This window comes from Sapajus apella, unplaced genomic scaffold (genome assembly GCF_009761245.1).
Source record: "Sapajus apella isolate SASKATOON/1434 unplaced genomic scaffold, GSC_monkey_1.0 scaffold41, whole genome shotgun sequence".
Classification (NCBI taxonomy): Eukaryota; Metazoa; Chordata; class Mammalia; order Primates; family Cebidae; genus Sapajus; species Sapajus apella.
In genome coordinates this window covers 8,478,422-8,490,636 of record NW_022436981.1, presented here as the reverse complement: position 1 = coordinate 8,490,636, position 12,215 = coordinate 8,478,422, and the positions used below count along the sequence as shown (strand labels likewise).

The window sequence follows — 12,215 nt, the reverse complement described above, 5'->3', positions numbered from 1 at the left end:
CGCCACCAGCCTTCCTCGTAATCAGATGCTTCTGAGCTGCCGGGCATCTGATCAAGAGTCTGGACACTGAATTTCCAGTGTTCAGGACCATATGGTTCACATAGCAAGTGCTAGGGCTCAGTGGCTGGACTCGATCCGCCAACCAATTCTTCGCAGTAGACCTGTCTGGTTTGGAGAGTTTCCACCCTAGAGAAGACTTGCATGACTTGCATGTTCAGTCCCAGTCTCAGAGAAGCTCTGCTTTCCACTTCTCTGTACCCCACTGCTCAGGTGCCAGCTTTTCTCCAGCCATTTGATAAATGTCTGCACATTTCGGGACATTTGGCTGTTACGGAGAACAAACTGCGACACCCCTCCTTCCCCCAAATTCTACGCCTATGCGCTGTGGCCTTGCCCTCCTCTCAGTTAGGCAAATGGCTGGGTGAGCAGGCATTGGCTAATGACATCTGACAGCCACATCCTTGAAACGTTTGCTAGTATCTCCGCGAACAGGCACGTTCGGGACGTTAACTGGTCGAGTTACAGATGACTGCCAGAGCTGCCCTCCGTGCAGCCTGGGCAAGTCACGCTTTGTTAAGTCCACTGGCCATTATGCTGATTTAAAAAAAAAAAAAATTAAAGAGCATTTTTATGCAGAAGACTCTCTTGGTAGCAGGTGTGACCCCTCTTTGGGCCCTGAACGCCTCTCGCCTGAGTCAGCTCCAGAAGACTGCAGCCCTTCGGAGGGAAAAGAAAAAGCGAAGAGCAGGGTGGGCAGGAACCAATAGGTTTTCGAACAAGTGGGCGAAAAATCACTGACCTTGCTAGCTTGTGACCAGCGTGAAACGTGTTGAACCTGTGTGGGAAAACTGCTTCATCAATCTGAGTATACGCAGTTTACAAAAAAAATTAAAGGCTCCCCACGCTGCAGCCCCTTCAAACTCCAGTGCCCTGATCCCGAGGGCGCGCACCACAAACTCTAGCGGGCGAGCTGCGCGCCCTGGGCAGTACTGGCGGCTGGGGTTACGCCTGGGGGCGCCAGGGCGCGTGCGCCTGCGTGGGCATCCGCGCGTGCGCGTTTGTTGACACCCTGCCTGGCAACGCAGAGAGCGCGCCTAGACGCGGGCAGCGGGCGCAGCGTGCGTCGTCTCGACGCAGGCTGGAGCGGCGCACGCGCGATTCGTTAGCCCGCGGTTCTCGTGCCCAGAGCGGGTGTATTACCCAGTCTCCCAGCTGGTGTCGGCTATTGAGCTCTGGAAACCTGAGGGAAAGACAGTGGGAGCGCGCCAACATGTGACCTAGGGGAGGGGCATGGCGGGACCCAAGCGGAGAAAGTGGACCAGGGGAGACGTTTGACTGACCTCATCCTGAGGAAGCCCATGGGGTTATTTATGAGGCCTGATTTAAAGTAGTGGCTGCCAGGAAAGTGAAAAAGGAGCTCACCTCAAGCTATGAGAGGAGCTACAGTGGCAAGAATGCTGTTTATGACGATATAAATCACCGCGGATCGTGTGATAGGAAATATGGAAACTGCGAGTTTGGGATAGAAACAAGGAAACAAAGTCAAGAAGGAAAAATGAGTTTTCGCCCCCTTTTCTATCCACCCCCTCCGCTCGTGCGCAGTTCCTCCCTCCCCTGGGAGGCCGCGATCCCAGCGGGGAGAAACCGGAGGAGAGAGCATCCCCCATCCCCACAGCCCCCAGTCGCGGGTCGGGTCTGCCCGAGTCTTCCCCAAGTTTACGTGAGGATCGTTAGGGAGCCAGGGAATACATGTAAATAAACAATTTGGAAGATTTATGGGAAGGAGTTCAATTTTATAGGACTGTATTTATAGAGCAAGCGCTGGCTCCCTCATAAATAGATTAATGGGAAGCTAAAATTAATGGACTTGTGAACTGCAGGTTTATTTTCTGAGGCTTTGACATGACAGACAACCGCCCTCGAAGTCCACGCGTGGGAGGCAGCTTGTCTCGGGAAGCCGTGAGCGCCCTCGGGAAGGGACGCGTCCTACAGGGCCAACAACTCTCAGGTGGCCCCTAACTCCGGCGCCCGGGGTCCCTGGGGAGAGACCCTACGGAACTGTTACTTGCAAATGAAGAAAATGAATGTGGCTTCATTAAAAAAAAAAAAAAAAAAAAAAATCCGGTCTTCCTTCCAGCACTATTTTTAATCAAGTCCTTAAACCCGCTAACTCAGGCCGGCGGGTGCGTTCTGGGGCACCGTAAGCCGCCTATCGGATCTGATGGTCTCTTGGCAGTCAGCGGCGGCAGCGACCCCTCCTCCAGAGTCACCCAGGGTCCCCGCGCTGGGCTGGTCCATGAGCTAGAGGTTCTAACTAGTGCTCTTTCCTTACTCCCTCCACAGCCTCTTAACACGGTAACAAAGGGGCCGGGAGCTGTGACACTCAGTCCAGGGCTGTCTTATGAGGCAAAGCTGTCTCCAGCTTCCAATCCCTTTTCTTTCCTTTTCTGGTTCTTCTTGCCAGTTCTTTTCATGCTCCTCAAAATCTTGAGTTTTACTTGCTATAGATGATTGTCTCAGACCCTCTCCTTGCCAAATGGTGCTGGTGGGTTTGGGTAGCCTGGAGCTTACCTGTGGGATAATAGATTGCAGGTCGGTTTATCAAGGGCTGGTGCAAAACTTGGGAGGGAAAAAATTGCCATAGGATATGGAAATTACCCACCACCTGCTTTGTATAATCCCAGTGGTAACCAAGCCCCACCCTCTTTAAAGCAAATGAAAAGGACACTCAATGTAACGACTGAACCAGAGACTAAGACATATCTATTTTTTTTCTAGGTAGATGTATGTCCTCATAATCATATATCCCTTGGTTTTCTCTGTTTCCTTTTATTCCCCCCCACACACACACACACTTGTTTTTTGTTTGTTTTGCTTTTCTTTGAGTCCACTGTTTACAGTTCTAGCCATGATCTCCAGCTTTTAATTAATAGGACAGGAAAGCAAAATCTCACATACAGTGGATTCCACTGTTCCTTCTACCTTTCCCTACAGGGAAGTCCAATTGAAAAAGATTCACCTTTAAAAACAAAATTGGTATGAGAGGCATATTAACTGAAAACAAACTATATGCTAAGCACTCATATAATCTGGGATCATCAAGATTTAACATTTCCAATTCTCTTTAAATTCACATACAGGTTAATATTTCTGCTTTTTATAATTAAACTAGACAATATTAATGAAGTAGAGGAACTTAGGAAGTCCATATTTATTTTTACAGATAAAGACCTTGAGGCACAAAAAGGAACAGTGACTCATCCAAACTGTATAACATCGTGGATGATTTTGCTTTCCTGGCTTCAGGGAAGACACCTAAGCCTCGGAATAGAATACAGATTGAGATTATGTTTGATCACTGCAGCCCATTAGGGCCAGGCTGAAGCCTATTAACCCAGGTGTGAAAAGCTCTGACTTCTCTAGGCAGCCTCTGAGCCTAAAAGTCATCTTCCTAAGACATGTACACCTTTTTCCTCCTCTTGGTTGAGGAAAGTTTTTCCTCCTTTGTTTATGGAGGGCCTTGCGCTGCTAATGAGATCAGGGTTGGGTTCAATCCTGAAATGGGTGTTAACTCCTTCAGATCCCAAGTTGAGGGGTACAGGAGCCCACACCCAGTCCTGAAGCCTTCTCCTGTACTGTGCACCATCTCCTTCTTAGAACACCATACCAGAATGCCACTGTACGAGCAGTCGGAAGGGAGCATCATCTTTGACAGGGACCCAGAGTCCTTTAGTTACCTGGGAAGTAAATTCAACTCCTCAATTTGTAAAGGGCAAAATAAACCAAAAGATTCAGTTAACATTAGCTTTTATTGCAAATCTGGTTAGAAATAGGAGAGAAGAATGTGAATTTGGAATTTTAAAAAATCAAAAACACTTCCTAGTGAAAAAAAAAAGTGTTCATTCTTCTGAGAAGCAAAATTTATTCTATTTCTGTTGTAATGAAAACACTGTGGGTGCTTTGATGAGAGGTAACAGAAAAAAGCTTGTTGCTATAGTTTTCCTCTGTCTGTAGAGTTAAACACTGTCTACATTTAAGAAACTGAAGATGAAAACACAACAAAAACACAACAATCTTTTTATTTATGTAAATCGGATTAACACTGGACAATAAACCAATTTCTACCCATTACCGTAACAGCTTGTTTATAAAGAACAGAAAAATTCAGCTAGGATTCTACCTAGGGTCAAGCGGTTTTTTTTTTTTTTTTAACCACCCATTCACAGAGGTATAGATTCACAGATAAATAATCCCAAACTACTTGCTCGCCATATTTACACATTCCCATTAAATTAAGCATAAATAAATATATACAAACTTAACATGAATACCCTCCAGAGCTCTTCTCGTGAAGAGTCAATAGATTGATATTTCTTGATTGTGTGGCAAAAACAATGTTAGAGAATTAGAGACCAACTGAAAAGAGGAGTCGATTTTGGCATTTAAAGAAGGATAGTGTTCATTCCGTTAAAAAAAAATTTTTTTTTGATACTTTTTTTTTTTAAGCCAGTAATTTCACATACATCGGCAAAGGAGGGGAAACGCTGTTTGGGCTTTTGAGGCAACATCAGATGGTTTAAGGATATTTCCTTTCCACATAATGTATTACAAGTACAGGATATCAGTTGTGATGACAAATTATCTATAAACACTCTTAACTAGGAGCGCCTTGTAGCAGAGGAACAGTGTGTAGATAAGTTCGGGGTTTTGAGTTTTCCATTCGACCAAAATTTTCATAGGACATAAAATAATTGCTTGAGAGAAAGTGGCTTCCTTGGCCAAAGAAAACAATGCAGACAGGTCTTTGAAAGCCTCTTCCATTCCTTAAGGGGTGTGGAGGCCAGAAAGAAGGAAAGAAAACGCAGGGTAATTGGGGATGTGGGAGTGAAGGTGGCGGGAAGAGGAGGGAGAAAGTTACCTTCCCACTTTGGGGAAAAGGTAAAGATCTTTTTAGATGATGGGATCCTCACCCAAAGGTCACACTTCTTGCTCCCCAGAGACCCACAATAAGTGTAGGAGGTGGCAGGGTTGGGCAGAGAATGGTCTGGAGATCTTTGGAAGCTTTAAAAGAACTTGCGAAGTGGAAAGTGTGAAGGCAGCACTGCCACATCCTAACTCTTCCTGTCTTTCTCTATTTTGTTTTGGGACTGAGCATTTAGGAGTTGGCACTGGCAGGGGCCAAATGTCTGAAGAGTGCAGGGGTCAGGGAGAGAGGTGCAACTCACCTATTTGGTTTGAAAACAAAGCTCAAAGGGACTTGCCTTAAACGTTTCCCTCGACTTAAAAGGCAAACTATTGCGTTAATCCTACTGTTTATTGATTTATAGGCCCAAGGAAACCAAATCTTTTAATAACTCAATTATCAGATAAATGTAGCTGCCCTGGCTAACTAAAGCAAGGGGGCGGAGGACCTACATGAAAGGAGAAGTGAGGGAAGGAAAAAGGGTAGTGGGCTCACTCCAGCAACCGGGAGGCTGGGGGTGGGGCGCAAAAGGTTCTGTCTTGCTGGAGCAGGGAGGAACACACAAATGAGGGCGTAGGCCAATGAAGGTAGCCTGCCTTGCCAAGTAAGACAATTCCCATCCCATTTTCCCGCTTTAGGTTTGTGATGGTGGGGTGTTTCCGTACTGGCAGAGGTGGAGGAGGGGAAAGTTTCGGATTCCTTGGATATTTCTAGACCACTTTCCCTCCAGGAGCAGGCGCCCGGAGTGGTCGCTGGCAGCGCTGGGAGCCCTCCCCACCTGCAGCCCACAGGGCGCCGCCCCATTACCTACTGGAAAGTGGGGCTTTCTCGGTCGCCTTAGCCCTTAGGGTGAGACCGAGAGCGGGAAGGGCCCGCGCAGCCGGCAGCCCCTCCAGCGGCTGATTCTACGTCCTCAACACGACTGGGCGCCTGTGGCCCACACGCTCTCAGGACCTGCACAGTTAGAGCAAGGCGCGTCCATCGCGTCTCTCGCACGTCACACGCGTGGGGCGCGTTGCCCTGCAAGGAAAGGAGACGATCGTTTTCAGTGTGGTCTCTCCTGGCCTTGTGCAATTAGAACACATCTAATTCGAGCGGCCAGGCCCTCGGACGAAGGCGCAGGCCCCTGAGCTGGGAAAAGAGAGTGGTTACACTCTCCATAACGTCTAGTTCTTGGCCATTGTATTCCTCTCAACAGGTCTAGGGCTGGGCCCTGAAGATCAGAGGTGCCAAACGAAGCTAGGGGTTGGAGATGGGCTGCAATGTGGCCCCAACAGTTGCTTGGGCCCTTTTGGTGACATGAGACCAGCTTCTTAGCTTCCCCATCCTCTCTTAATAAAAACTGCCAAAGCACCCAGCAGGTTCCTAGAACCCCAACCTCCCAATCCTCCCCAGTCCCCACCCCCACGAAAGAAAACCGGGAGGGGTGCAAAATTGAAAATCCGGCAGAACTGAGTGGGTCCTAACTACAAATGCTATAGAACAACGTCTATATCGTTATCTTCAAGGGGTATTGTAAAGACCCTGTCTACTTTGCTAAATAGGTAAGTGTATCTACACTGTATTTAGAGACTTCTCTCATTCACCCCCATCCCGGGATAATTTCTCACAGCTTTTGGAAAGGTGCAGACAATGGATTCCACATCTTATTTCATGATAATGCTAAGATGGAGCCCAAGAAGGAAGCTGGGCTGCCAGAAGTGAGGAATATTAAATGCATGAAACTTTATCCACTGGGAATAGTCCCAGTGTATCCAGACGGTAAAAATCAAAGCTGAAATACATCTCCTTTCACTTTGCATTATTTTGCCATTATATGCCGAAACAAGTGCACGTCTGGGAGGGAAAAAATGCCTCATTCATAAAGCATCTTGTAAGAAAGCAATTGTTACAGAAATGTGAGAGCTTGTGCCACCCTCCTCCCACGTTCACTCGCAAAGCTGCTTTTTTCCTCGTTTAAACAGCAATCACCAAAGAACCCAGGTAAATCAAATCAATTTTAAATGCAGGGCAATACTATTAGAATATAGGGCTCTAAGAATCCTTACTCTTTTCCCTTAAAATTCATTTTGCAGCCCCCCTCCCCCCGCCACCCCCACCGGAATTCGAGTGTTGAGGAATGTTAGCATGTAGATTCAAAGCTGCTTCCATCATATTGGCCACTTTCTAAATTATTCCCTTTGAGCTTCTTTAAAGAAGTGCACCTGCAGAATTCTGACACACAGGCTTTGATTAAAAAGGGATCGGATTTTTTTTCTCTGTACCTTATAGATTGTGTAGGAAGCCCAAGTCCTCTTTGAAGAAGCTCATAAACCATGCGGGCAAAGCTTTGGAAAACAGAAGAGAATGAAATGGTACATACCCCTCCGAAGGAATTACATACTAATCAACGTATTCATATTGGGTGGTTATTTTTTTTTTTTTTACTATAGTTCATAAAATTGGTAGATGACACAAATATAACAAATGTGAGATTCTCTGTATGCAGATGCTGGCAAGGCTGGGAGATAGTAACATTTCTGAAAGGAACTGATGATGAGTCTGAATCAACTTATTGGTCCGGATTTTCCTCAGCCGCCAGAACCTGCTCGGCCGGCCGGCACCAAAAACTGCAGCCTCCGCCTAGTCTCCGCAGGCCTCCCTCCCCGCCCTCGCCCTCCCTAATTATGCAAGCAGCCGGGGAGCCGGGCCCGGTGAGTTAAGATCGCAGGGCGGGGCGGGGGGTAAAGAGAGGACTGAAACCAAGCAAAAGGGCCAACCACACTCATTTTCCTCCCAGAAGATTCCCGTAACAATGTGAGGAAGGGAGGGTGACGAGGAAAAGGGTGGCTGGGAGAAGGGTGAGGTGAGATGAAGGGCGGGGACTGCGAGAGAGTTTCCTAAAAAAATATTTAAAATTTAAAAGTTCGTGCGTCTCAGTCAACCAGCTCTCAAAGCACTGACACCAACGTTTCTCCGATTTTCTTCCAATAAGTTAGCGTTTTTCTCATGTTTAGTCTTATGTTTATTTTCCAAAGGGAAGGGGAAATCATGGTTTTCTTTTATTATCAGTATTACTAAGCTCGAAAGAACCGAAGTGGAAAATCCGGACGGTTGTCTCCAAGTGTATCTTGAAATAGACACTGAGAACCGATATTGTTGCTCCGTTGTACGCCTCAGTTTTTTTAAGTTATTTAGCTTTTTTAAAATTTTGATTGTATGTGTATTCTACCTAATATAATTCTTCCAAAGCCAATCCAATATTTTAAAGCTAAAATTAAATTTTTTGTCTGTTTTTTCCTTTTGTATTTAAAACATCTTTCCTTCTTTTTTTTAAATTTTTCATTTCCTGTGTTTCTCCTCCTTGTCGCCAGTTTTACTACCTGGGCCTTCCCCAGACGTGTGCCTGTTAGTGGTGGTGTTGTTCAAGAACATCTTGTCCATGCCTTTGAGCGCCTCGGTGAGATAGTTCTGCAGGGCCGTGAGCGCGGCACAAATGGCCGGGGCGCCGAAGCCGTGCGTGATGAGGCTGAAGTGCGTGAGGCAGCTCTGGATTCCCGGCTCCAGGATGGGGCTGGGTCGGCTGTTCCCGATCGGTGTCCGGTCCTGCGCCAGCAGATCCGTAAATTCTTTACAAAGTTGCCTGCAAAGGGGTGGGCGAGGCACAGAAAATCACCCTCAGTGTCGTTGTCATTGGCATTAGAAAGGAGACGCTCACACACGCCCTGAGGCGCGGGGTCACCGAAGAGCGAGGCTAATGTGGGCGATTCCGCTCTGTTTCCTTTCCCAGCGCTCTCCCTTCTCGAGCAGCTGGGACTGAAAGGAAAGCGGGGGTGGGGAGGTAATGCACCCCTTCCACCCCAAAGCCTTGCCTTCTCCTCCCCTTTGGCGTTTCCCCCTCCATCCCCGGACCGCGTGGACCCTGCTTTGGAAAATTCGCGAGGCTTTAGCGGTTGATTTGGAATATTTCATAAGGTTGAGCTGTTGAGCTCTTACCTGGCATTTCTTTTGAGCTCTTTCCCCCACGTCCCTCCCACCTCTCCAGCCTCTTGGTGATCAGGCGCAAAAAGCCCTGAAAGATTTAGGCCCCTCGGCCACAAGCCTGTCCCTGGCACTGAAGCAGATTGCTGGAGCCTTCCATAGCCCAAGGCAAGAAACTGTTTATTCTAGAGAATGCTGATTCCATTCAAAGCAAAAAACCTGTTTACCTGCAGTATTGGGGGAGGGAGATACTTTCTGCCTTTCCTCCCTTTCTTTCTTGTAAGTGTAGGCTACTGAAAATCTTTGTATAACCAGATTGTTGTCAATATAAAAGGATTCCCATATAGTTTAAATAAAACCTAAAGGTAGACTGTTAAGACACTGGGGAGGATAGATTTTTATTTGTTGAAGGTTTTTATTTCCTCAAGGCACCTACACTTTAGAGGAATCTCCCAGCCTTAGAAATCCTGCGTGCCTAACTATGGATTGAGCTTATTTGAGAAATTTTAATATAGGAGCTGGATGGCATGGTTTTAGCCCTGAAGGTCAAATGGCTGGCAGGCCAACACACAGCATCTCAAAGGCCACAGCTTTTCACAGATGGGCAGATTTCTCCTGTCCACCTGCCTCTACACAGGCTGTGGGTCTGTGGTGTTTAGAAAAAAGCGAACCCGGATGGGATGGCTTGACTGACACATATCTAGCCACACCTGGCCTAGCAAACAGGTAAACAGGACAGCTGACTGGACTCAAAGAACCCTGGGGCATCCTTTTTCCAGGGTTCTGGATTCTCCCTTTGAAATACATACATAAATCCCACAACCAAGAAGAAATAGGTAAGGGTTCTCACCAAAGTGGTACAGTTTTTAAGCTGTTAAAAGGTACACCTTAGAAACACCTGTGAGGTTCAAATACACACTTTGAGGCCCTCACCTTCACTAATTCCAATTTAGAAGATTTGAGGATAGCCCCGTACAGAAATATCTTGAAAAAGCTCACCAGCTAATTCTGATACTCCAGGTTAAAAAGCGCTGACCTAAGGGAAGCCACAGTGGTTGGACAGGGGGCAGTTATATGCATACCTTAGGGAAATGAGAGTCATTTGTGATCCTATCTGATTTATACAGTTTGGTTTTATTTTTTTCTTTAAAGTACCCTTCTTCCTTTATAAAGCACAACTGATCCCCACCACCAGCCACCAGCGCAAGGGGTAGGAGAACAATCTACTGACTATTATATTGCTTGATGAAAACCCTCTAAAAAGAGGGTGGATGCCAGGTTTTGATCACTGGAAGAGATGGGTAAAGTCTTTCCTTAAGTTTGCACTCATTATCAAAGTGCCAAAAAGGATATTCTGAACTGGGGAGAACAAATGCTTAGAGTCAAACATTTTAAATCTTCAAAGCCCAAACCAGGGTCTGTAAGCAATTAAAGTTCTGGGACATTAATATTTTTTGACCCTGCGGAAAGGGGCAATCAAATTCCAATCACGTCTCAAAAACATCTGGACAAATTTGAGCAAATGATTTTTCAGCCTTCCATATATTTCTTTAAATTACACTGTCAACGGGACAAACCGCGTCCTCGAGCACTAAATAAATGAGCGCCGCTGTTTGGGCCGCGCCTGCAAGAGAAACGTGCTGGTGCACGCAGCACCGCCCACTGCAGGCCTGAGCCGGCCGTAAAACACCAACAATATGACACCGAAGCCAAAGACAGGAGTAAATCAAATAAATAGAAAACCCACTGTAAAAGTTCAAATGAGCTCTAGACCTAAATTTAGCCAGAGATTTACTATTTTCCCCTCTGGAGTTGTAGTAAATTTTACAAGTCTGTGGAAGATGACAAACAGCAACGTTGGAAACGGAGTAATTAGAGCTGTGGGTAGAGATGGGTACACGTGGGTTTTATAGACACCCTGAACGAGCACACATGGCTGTTCGGCTATGACAGGGAGATAGATGTGAAACCCAGGCGGAAATATGCACCTCCAGATCCAGGGAAGAGCTGGAACAAGAACTCACCCAGAAAAGATCTGCCTGAGTGATAGAAAAGTACTGTAAGAAGCCTGGATTCGGATTAACAAAGCCATTTTCCGCAGAGAGAAGAGACCTGAGACCAACCTGTAGCCTGTCAACTCTGCCTGCCTTGCTTGCCACAGCCACAAATGCTACTTCGAGACAACCCTCTGAGTTCTTTCTCTGCTCCTCCCCACTGCTTCCTCCCAAGCCAAACCAGGAGGCCTAGCCAGCTGGGAGTGAGTTGAGAGCCCAGGATCTAAGACACTCACTTGGTAGCCAACAGCATATTCTTTCGGGAGTGCAGGTCACTCGGGTCTGTGTGCTGCCGGTTCAAATACTCAGAGACGGCTTTGGCAGGAAACTCCGTTTCGCAAATGTACCCAAAATCCCGAGCTAAGTGAACAGCTTCTCCTGAAAAAGACAACAGTGAAGGTAATAATCAGCACCCAATCCCTAAATATCTCAGGGCATGAGACATTCCCTCATCAACTTTGCTAGTATTTCCAGAGAAGGCCAGCTGTTGGAGCAGAAAGCAAAGGTGAGACAGATGCCTAAAGTAAAAATGATTCTCAGGCTGTAATTAAAATTGGTGGGACCAACTTTGCTCCTGCCTCTTTTTCCCGCCTCTCCCTGAGCCAAGTCCTAGCTAGACATCCCTTGAATAGCTATGGGGTCTTCCACACCCCACTCTTTTTGTCTTAAGGGAAAGATGTGCCAATAAATTCAAGATTCACCTTACAATTGGATCTAGATATTTGGCTGGATATTTAAGCCAGATTCCTCCTTCTTTTTAAAGCATCTGTCACACTTGCTTTAAATAAAATTTAAAAGTCACCATCATCTTGCTATAATTGTATTACAACAAATAAAAACAAGCCCATGTGTATACATGTTCACATATATTAAAGAACATATGTAAAATGTATATGGAAAGAGTATTTCTATCTGCAATGAAATAATAATTCTCCTTATCACTTTTCCTGCTAGTCAAGTTTAAGGTTTTTCCCCCTTTAGAGGTTCCTGTCATCATTCTCCTACTTTAGGACTTTTCACTGCACAAAGATTACACAACAGCTATAGAAAACTGGGGTATCTAAGGTATTACTCAGCTTATATAAAAGCCCCTTTTAAGTAAAGCATTATTACCTTTTAAAACACAGCCTTTGGGGTTCAAGGAAAGATCCCACACATGAAAAACAGATATGTTGAAACACCCCATGGCTACATTAATTTAAGGAGCATGACTTACTTTTAATCATTATTATCTTAAT

The 12,215-nt window shown here is 46.0% G+C and overlaps 1 protein-coding gene across 3 annotated transcripts in view; it reads right to left on the bottom strand.

Moving 5' to 3' along the window:
• Positions 1–4,060: 4,060 nt before the first annotated feature.
• TFAP2B (transcription factor AP-2 beta) overlaps positions 4,061–12,215 on the bottom strand; it is a 28,623-nt gene continuing 20,468 nt past the window's right edge. For 2 of the 3 annotated variants that reach the window (XM_032299659.1, XM_032299660.1), the window contains 2 exons: positions 11,214–11,355; positions 4,061–8,585 (listed from right to left, as the gene is read on the bottom strand). In XM_032299659.1, coding sequence (XP_032155550.1) covers positions 8,285–8,585; positions 11,214–11,355 — 443 coding nt within the window. In that variant the 3' untranslated portion in view covers positions 4,061–8,284. The remainder of the gene's footprint in view (positions 8,586–11,213; positions 11,356–12,215) is intronic. The other variant, XR_004275596.1, reaches the window with a different exon arrangement.